At 36.4% G+C, this 8,867-nt stretch overlaps 1 protein-coding gene across 2 annotated transcripts; it reads right to left on the reverse strand.

The window, feature by feature from the left end:
- Positions 1-224: 224 nt before the first annotated feature.
- On the reverse strand, positions 225-7,463 carry LOC130429002 (multidrug and toxin extrusion protein 1). Of its 2 annotated transcripts, none has more exons than XM_056757337.1 (17): positions 7,279-7,463; positions 6,937-7,110; positions 6,778-6,846; positions 5,577-5,725; positions 4,821-4,863; positions 4,646-4,690; positions 4,374-4,471; positions 4,139-4,236; positions 3,389-3,502; positions 3,031-3,098; positions 2,817-2,925; positions 2,607-2,682; positions 2,460-2,529; positions 2,157-2,289; positions 1,791-1,885; positions 1,531-1,590; positions 225-1,465 (listed from the first exon to the last, which is right to left on the reverse strand). In XM_056757337.1, the coding sequence occupies exons 1-17, from the start codon at positions 7,414-7,416 to the stop codon at positions 1,163-1,165; spliced, it is 1,842 nt and encodes a 613-aa protein (XP_056613315.1). In that variant the 5' UTR covers positions 7,417-7,463; the 3' UTR covers positions 225-1,162. The 2 variants fall into 2 exon arrangements, with proteins under 2 accessions (XP_056613315.1, XP_056613316.1); XM_056757338.1 differs by having other exon boundaries at positions 7,009-7,110; positions 7,279-7,461.
- Positions 7,464-8,867: the final 1,404 nt, after the last annotated feature.

The following is an 8,867-nucleotide window of genomic DNA, read 5'->3' on the forward strand; positions in this document are numbered from 1 at the left end:
TGAGAGCACATCATTCTCAAGTCATGTTAAAAAACACTTCCCATTTTTTGTATCTTGTCATTTGAAAACAACCTTTGAACTAGATCTTCACATATCCAAAAGAAATAAAAGGTTTTCGAGAAAAAAAGAAATACAGACAGAAAAATAGAGACGATGTGTTGAAACAGCTGCACTGTGTTTTTAATCAAGCTGGGTCTCTTGAGTTGAAGTATTCTGTGACGGAATCATTGTTTATTTTTATTCTCCTTTAATTCAATGTTTTCGAAAACAATTCATGTAAAACAAGATTCCCGTAAGACAAAAATCCTTCAAATGTTATCTGTAAATGTAATAATATATTGCTGCAAGTTACGCAACACTGAGACATATAAATCACTGTAAAAGATGCTTTGTACTGTAATAATTTCATTATTAATTGAAAGGACTACTTATGCCAAAAACTTAGTGTACCACCAGTCGCAGGTAAAATAATGGAAGGCTTCGAATCCCTGATTTTTACAGGCAGACAGAGATTTGATTATTCAAGGTGACCACAAAATGATTTTCTGCTTCACAATTCTCAAAAGGGGAGAGGAAGATAACAATTATTTCACTGCCAATGATTCCCTGACAATCATTGTCAAATATGTCAAAACATCATTAGCAATAATTACAATTGCAATGATTGTTAATAATAATGCAACAATACCACATAACAACAGCCACAGAAAAAGTAAGACTAAGACAAGTAAGACTTCTATTCTTTATCGGTGCATGTTTAAGTAGAATTATCATTTTTGTTTCATTCTACAATGACGCAATGTTTGCATTTATGGATTTATCTTTATCTGATATTGCAACCAATTTTTAATAGTATGGATATAAACAAAATAATATAACTCTATAAAACAAAGGATTGATCATTTTGTTTAACAAGAGTTTAATGGAAATGCTCGAGTTCAGATTGAAATGTCAGAATATTCATTACGTATTTTGTTATCTTGTCAAATATGATCACAGTTTGGAATATTGTTAAGATTTGTAAATCTAGAAGAGACACATGTGATATTACTAGGGTCTTTACTAAAGACATTTCTCATTTGTTCTCAATAGCTCTCAACTGAGGTACTGCAGTGATCATTACAAGCAACATGAACACTTTTACATTAACAGTGTTCTGGTGTCAAACTGATACTGAAGCTGAACGCATGATGGGTGAAGTTGTGGTAATGTTTGAGTCCAGAGTCGCATTTGCTCCATAAGACACTTTCGGTAAGGGCACATTGAGATGAACAGCAATCCCAGCAGCTAGGATGAGAAGAGCAGCCAGGGTAGTCAGACCCCTCCTTAGGATGATCTGAGAAATCGGGAGCAGACCTGTGGGTTCTTCCTTTTCCTGAATCACTCCCGGACCCCCATGTACGACAGAACTGCTGTGTCTTTCATCCTCATCTCGAGAACTAACAGCAATGTAGTCATCCCCATTCTGAGGGAAGACAAGAGATCCAGTTAAGATCAAAGATGCTGTGGTAAGTAAGTAAACAGACTTACCTCACTGTGTCTCGCTGTTGTCACGTCCGAGACTTTACTCTTTCTGGCCCGTTCAACTGCCTGAAATGACACGAACGTATAACACTGCGCTACCACACAGATACCATATACCATGTAAATGCGTCGGCTATAGATAATTAAATAAATGCAACAATGATATACAGTACATGCAGTTATATGGAACTTTTTTAAGAAAAATTATTATAATTCAACAAGAATAAGAAAACAATGATGGCAAATTAGATTTAGTGTTACAATACCTCTTTTGTCACTCTCTCCCAGTTAAGTTTAAAAATGACTGCGATGAAAAAGCTGGACTGCACACAGACGCAGATGAGCAGCCCGAGCCAAAAGCCTGTAAAAGCGAGAGAGGGCGCTTCTGTAGGACAGCTGTTGTCTCATTACAGACATTTTTTTAATGAATTCTGTTCTTGTTGCCCGTAACACATTTATGCAATTATGCAGTGACCTGTGCCGTTTCTGTAAATGTTCTCTACATGGTTCAACCTTACAAAATGGTGATTTGTAAAGCAGGTGGTTACACTGTGGCCAGAGAGGCTGAACGACAATCTATTTGAATTCCTATGGTGGTCACAGAATGCAAAAATAAAGAATGACGAACAAACCAATGACTTCTAATTTTGCCGCAAACATGAGAGAAATGCCGAGTGGAAGTCCGATGCAGTAATATCCAAAGAAGTTAGCTATAGCTGCGATCTTCTGCTGTCCAGAGCCGAGCAGAATACCCATGCTGACACACTTGGAGAGAAAATACAAGAATGCATTTTAATAAATAGAGGTTTCTTTGTCAACTGTACCTTCTGTACTTCCTACTTTTCTGATGAATAACATATGTTTATAGCCCACAGCTTTCGTAGACCAGCCTAAACCAGCATAAACCAACCAAGACCAGCATAAAAACCGCTTACAACAAGGCCATCAAAAAACTGAAGTATGCAGTAGATGTTCAGGAGTTTGGAAACAAGTGCCACAATATGCCTACAAATCAGACACATTCATCATTAGTACAAGAAGGTGATTTGTTGAAAATCTGTTTAAAGATAATAAGTATTTACCTGTCTGATGTAAATAAGAAACCAATCACTGTTTTTGTGGATACTAATACAAGACCTTGCAAAACAGCCAAAGCAGCTGCAATGACAAAAAAACTGACATTACAAACTATTAAAGGCCACCTAATTAATATTCATGAGCCAAGGTTTGGGACAGGCTCCGCCCACCCCCATTTTGTATCTATGCCACTGTCAATGAAACGGTTTATAAACCTGTGCAGGTGAGGGACACTTTGCAGGTGCGGATTGCTCTAGCAGTATCTCCAGCTCCAAGCGCGTTACCTACACGAACACATGCAGCACCTTGAATCCCAAGCGGAAACTGCATGTGTACATGTTAGGAAAACGTGTTAGCAGATTAGAAACTTCACATTTTAATGTTCCTTGGGGAATTTTATAGTAAGGAAAATACTGTGCATTAAATTACCATGTAGTTTATAAAAGCCAGCATAATGACTGCATGTTGAGCCGCAAGATCCGACTCGCTCAGCATGCCTGAAATAGAATAACACAAATGAATGTGTTTGATTGCATATTAATGTAACGTTCAAATGGCCTTTCACTATTTAAACCTACAATAGATTTTTCCTATGGTCCTGTAGCAATCATGCATGAAAAGCTAATAAACTACAACCAAGTTAAGCACTCCAAGAAAAGACAACATTTGTATAATTGCAGGACATTCTTCTTGTCTGTAGAGAAAATACAATGCCTACTACAAAGCAGAGTTTTCAGTCTATTGATATAATAAATGAGGGTTTTGTGCTGTGGTTTGTAAAAAGCACCTGCTAAAAATCCTCCAACTTCATAAATCCACCACTCAAAGCACATCATCATTGTACTGGGGATGGCCAGTTTCATGTATCCATCCCACTCCTGCAGCGAGTCACATGACCAGCCTGCGACGGAGAGAGTAAAAGATCACAGATATGCAATATTTAATATTTTAATAACTGGAATTTGTTAAAGACAATGTGTTGTGCACATAATCTGCTTTAGTTAGTACTTGCCACTTTCTGTTCAGTTACACAACCATTAGAACAAAGTACATGCAAAAGAAATAAAACTTGGTTAAAAATTCCAGTGTATTGCAACCAATGCCTTATTCCACCACGCCCGTCTCCCTTTCAAAGCACTACGGTGGCTGACAAAGAGCTAAGATGTTGAAGGTTTACATTTCTTTGCTGAAGGAGATAGCTTATTTACGCAACATGTTGTGCAGAGCAGTTTGTCCAGTTAGGGCTACCGTAGATACAACATGGCGAATTCCATGCAAGTAGACTGTATGTAGATAGAAAATCCTCATTCTAAGGTAATCAAACCATACTCATTATGTAAGGTCTACCTCTGAGAATGTGTATATTATGTGTCAATAGATCCTCCAAAAAGTACCTATTGGACCTTTAATTATAGGCCTGCATGTGAAAAACAACGAAACAGTAAGTGCATTTGGACCAGTGCTGTTTACATCATGCAAAGTGCTCTCCAATTGTTTTGTTGTTTGAGAGCAAGATGGTTAGTTAACCTGAGCTCACCTCCCCACGTGTAGATGTGCAGCTTCTTCCAGTACATATATAAAAACAGGAAAGCACAAATATAGATCTGTGAGATGGTGTTAGCAGCAGCGGAGCCACTGAAAGACAGAAAGGAAAGCTCTCTCAGCTGTAATACTGGACTGGGGCTGAATGGATGGACACTGATCAAACCCTGGTTATCTACAAGCATACAGTGTGTAAATCAGTGACCAGAATAAAAATTCCTCAGACTTACTATAATCCAAGGTCTAACCAGTTAAGAAGGATGTAGTTTGTCAACACATTGGCAATGTTGGCTGCAATGGCTGCATACATCTGAGGCAGAATCACACCCTGCAGGCCCAAAACAGCCAATAGTCAAACATTTTAATTGAAAGATGACAAATGACAACGCACAATGCCCTGCACAAATGACAATACACATATTCATTCACATTGTATAGTGATAAAGATCAAAATGGAGCAATTGGAGAACGGCTGTGATTATACAGTAGGTCTTGAGATCACCTGGTTTTGGAGATAGGCCACTTGCAACTGATGTAAAAACATAGCCTGTGTAAAAAAAAAGATTTCTTCTTTTCAACCTTATGTGTCATATATAGGTATCGTAAATCATGTTATATAAAGTAAATAATATCATTTTGCAGACTTATATCAAATTACGATATTTAGTATGACTCACGGGAACTGCTGGCAGGTAAAAGACCACATAGAGTTGAGCTATCCTGAGAATGAACACATTTGTCACTATGAAAATGTACACAAGGTACTGGAAATGAATTTCAAGAGAATCTTGTAAATGATAAACCGGCAGGATAAATTATAGTTTCATTTCATCCTGCTGTACTGTGAATCAAGTATGATGTGCGCATTAAAGTGCCTCATTTACTTGCAACATCGCACTTGCGTCTCATCAATTCAGGAAAAGAAGATATATGCTAGAGATGTGATTCTCATTCCTATAGAGAGGTTTGTCTTCCCTGTGCTAATAAAAACAATAAAGGTGTTACCAACGGATATTTTACATACTTGAAAATCTTCTAAAGAAATCACTGTTACAAATATTATAATTTTTTGTGGTTTTATTCCATAAAGATTTTGCATTTATTGGATGTGTATGCAAGCAAGTAGTCATACGACACACCCATAAAGAGAAACAATGTATACAATCTCATTTGGTTCTCTCACACAACAATACCATTTAATGGAGTTTTGTGAGTTCTCTGGGCGGTATTATATAACATATTTCTGTTCAAATGATTCAGTAATTTTATGAGAAACATCTGATAAATGAGTTACTTTCATTAATTATAATAAGACCTCTGTTATGTGTCTTGAGCTATGAAAGTGACACTATTTTAACTGTACATATTTCTCTAAATTTGCAACTCCCTCCCACTAACTAAATCATTGGTAGGGTGAGCAAAGAAAGATGTACCTGGCCACTTCCGGGTCCTGTCCCAGCAGCAGAAGAATGGGATGGGTGTTGATGAGTAAAGCCCAACAGGGCAGACAGAAGAGCAGGAGAATCAACACACTTCTCTGCAGGATCACACCAACATGCAGCAGGTTCTTCCCACCAAACGTCTGAAAAGAACATGGGGTCAAATGCATGTACTGTTGCGTAAAAGTTTAGGGTCACTTTCTTATTCTGTATTTTTCCAAATTTTATAATAATTTTAAACTCTAAATAAATATATGGAATAGCACTCATGTAAAAATGGGGATATGAAAATGAATTAACATTTAAGGATCTATAACGTAATAATATTGTCTTTAATTTGCAGAAACGTGTTTTTATTTTATCAAGTGGTCACATTGAGAAAATTTATAAACAGTATTGATCGAGTTTCATTGAGGGGTCTTATTGGCTGCTTTGTCCTTGTTATTTGGTCATTCATTTAAAAAACTTTTCTCATTTAAATGTATTAGAAATGAAAAAAGAACCTTGTGTGGAGAAAAACTCATTCCCTTCAGAACAGGTTTTTAAGATCATGAGAAATATTTTACTCAAGTGACATTAAATGTTTGAACACTGGTGTATATATACATGCATATAACATGAGTCAAAGAATTTAAGATGTCCCTATCAAAAGAAATGTACATACATGATTTTGCGTCCATAGAAAGCCCATTAAATGTAAGTATAATGTCTACTTTGTGGTTTCTACTAAGTTTTTGTAGATCAATATGTAAACATTTGGTTGAAATAATGTTATACTGTCATTCAATGTAACATAATATTTATGTACAAATTCAAAGAATATGCTTGACATGTACATATTAAAATATATAAAAGAATAAGGGAACACATTACATTTCATTGTGCTTTAAATGAGTAAAAAATCTTATTGACAAATGGGCAGATAGTGGCAAATTTGAAAAGAACTTTTCAAAATGATTTTTGTTGTAAATATGCCTGAAAAGATTGTTACACTGAATGAAATTTTAGGGAGCGTCTTGTGTAAATCAGGGGAAATGTTTGATATGTACTTTTGCTCAGAAAATCAAAAACAAAAATTAAATGAAATTAAACCAAAACCTTAAAAAAAATTGGAACAATTTAAAACAGTATTACAATTATTGTTTTTATGCTTAAACCATATTTCATCTTTGACCCACATATATAATTTCTTTACCTGTGAGATAAGAGTATCAGCTGCTAATGCTAGACCTCCTCCCGTAGCTGCTGTTGTGATGTTTATCGTCTGAAATTTACAATAACAAACATCCTTAACTTCTCAGCTACGCTCATGGTATGAACATTCTGACACTGAGCTTACAATTACATTACATACACCAATGCTTTGATTTTCTTTACGGGGGTATGTAACACTGCAGCGGAGGATAAATGCCTGAAACAAACTCACAGCTGAGGCCATTCCATAACCAGCCAGCACACTGTTTCCCAAGCGACCACAGAACATTGTTATGACAAACGGCAGAAGATAATTCAGAATGCGCGAAGCAACCTGCAATGACAAACTGAGAATTTTAAATGGTCGGAAGTATACAGAGTAACCGAGCCAAATGAAACTCTCTCTTTCAAGCTTTTTTCAATTTGTTAATCTCAAAATATGTACACATCATTATATCATGTTTGAGCTATACATGTGTCAGAAAAAAGAAACGGTTCATACCAGGGGTCCGGTCATGCGCAGGATGTGGTAGAGCTCTTCTCTGTACCCCGGAGAGATCAGCCTCATGGATCTACAGCAAAACCGTTTGGAAGTGGTCTCCATTGACACAACTACGGTCCTGGGACCGGGAACGTCCATTATCTCCTTACACCTGATCTGAAGTGACTCCCCAGCCACAGTTGTGCTTCTAACAGGTCACTGTGCCAAGTTTCACCATCCTAAAAGCTTACTGATTAGATAATGTCTGACAACGTTCGGTTTGAGCGAACATCTAAAATCGTGCTATTATTACAGGAAAAAACAATATTAGAGACCACCTATGGATACCTCCTGAGACAACAAAGTCAATTATGTTTGGAGTCAACAACTGCAAGCCAGTCTAATGTGAGATAATCTATTGCTTAGGGAGCTCTGAATACATTAAGTGCTGATTTTCTACATAATTGTACTTTTATTAAATAATGTTTAGATGTGATCAACACAATATACTTGTGTATAATACAATCAAATTAAAATATCTTCAAATACCACGTGCGTAATAAGACTCAAGATCTAAAAAATCTAGAAAAAAATCACGATGCTAAATCAGGCTCATTGACGTTTGTTCGTCTGTGAACTTTTCTAATTGTTTTTAATATGACATTTACATATGCTTAATTCTGCAGATTAAATTTTTCACATCCTATTCAGTGTATCATCAAGGTGTGAACATTCAGTAATTAGGGATGCAGCAAGGAGAGGATGTGGGGTCTCCATGGTAACTGTTGGATTATCATGCTGCATAATGTGATTTATGACAAAACCAAAATGCATGAAATACGCAGATACGGCGTGGACCGCGGTGTTGTATTGTTAATATTTATTAGATTCATTTATCATAACATATCTGAAGTAGGCTTACAGAAGCATTTCAGGTAGTTAAAGAGCAGTTTTTCCTATTCTGAGCAGTGTGTTGTTGAAGCTCTTCAATGACAAGAGTATTTTTTCAGTATACTGTCCACAGAGACATCTAGATATTACCAGACAGCTCAACCAAATTGCTTTGGAGGGAAGAGAAGGTGGCAGACAATGATATAGCAAGTCTATTGCAGCTAACTCAATTCTGCCCATTACGTTGATGCTTCGTCATCATTATTTGTTGCGTATTTATTTCTTTGTTTTGCTGGTATCAGCCCACATTAGCTGTGCAGATCGATACTGCTTCACTGCACACAGTTCAGCTTTTTATGTGACTTATCTGTCAGTTGTTTGTTTTTTTCCTGGTGCTTTATACAGAAGTGGACTCTCTCTGCCCACTGTTGGCTATTTCTGTCATATTGGAGCTGGGAGTCAGCAATGAAAATAAACCAAATGTAGACAAGCTGTCACCTTCTCCAGTGATTTCGGCTGCACAATAGATAAATAAACAAAATCATTTTTGTAGTTGTAGTACATATATTGCAATACAAAAATTGACAAATTGTTAGAAACTAAGATCGATGCAGAGATTAAGCTAAATGAAAAATCTGGGTAATTGTCAGATAAACTATCTGAAGGTTTAAGTCCAAGACAAACATAGGCAGTAATAGTAGAATAAAGATCAAACAGCA

This window comes from Triplophysa dalaica, chromosome 9 (assembly GCF_015846415.1).
Source record: "Triplophysa dalaica isolate WHDGS20190420 chromosome 9, ASM1584641v1, whole genome shotgun sequence".
Classification (NCBI taxonomy): domain Eukaryota; kingdom Metazoa; phylum Chordata; class Actinopteri; order Cypriniformes; family Nemacheilidae; genus Triplophysa; species Triplophysa dalaica.

Excerpts from the sequence above, each read along its gene's own strand:
- LOC130429002 (XM_056757337.1), bottom strand. The coding sequence starts at position 7,416 with ATGGACGTTCCCGGTCCCAGGACCGTAGTTGTGTCAATGGAGACCACT. Across the intron at positions 3,503-4,138 it reads GCACATCTACACGTGGGGAG|GCTGGTCATGTGACTCGCTG; the intron begins GTGAGCTCAGGT and ends TCTCCGTCGCAG. Across the intron at positions 2,290-2,459 it reads AGTTTTTTGATGGCCTTGTT|TGTGTCAGCATGGGTATTCT; the intron begins GTAAGCGGTTTT and ends TTTCTCTCCAAG.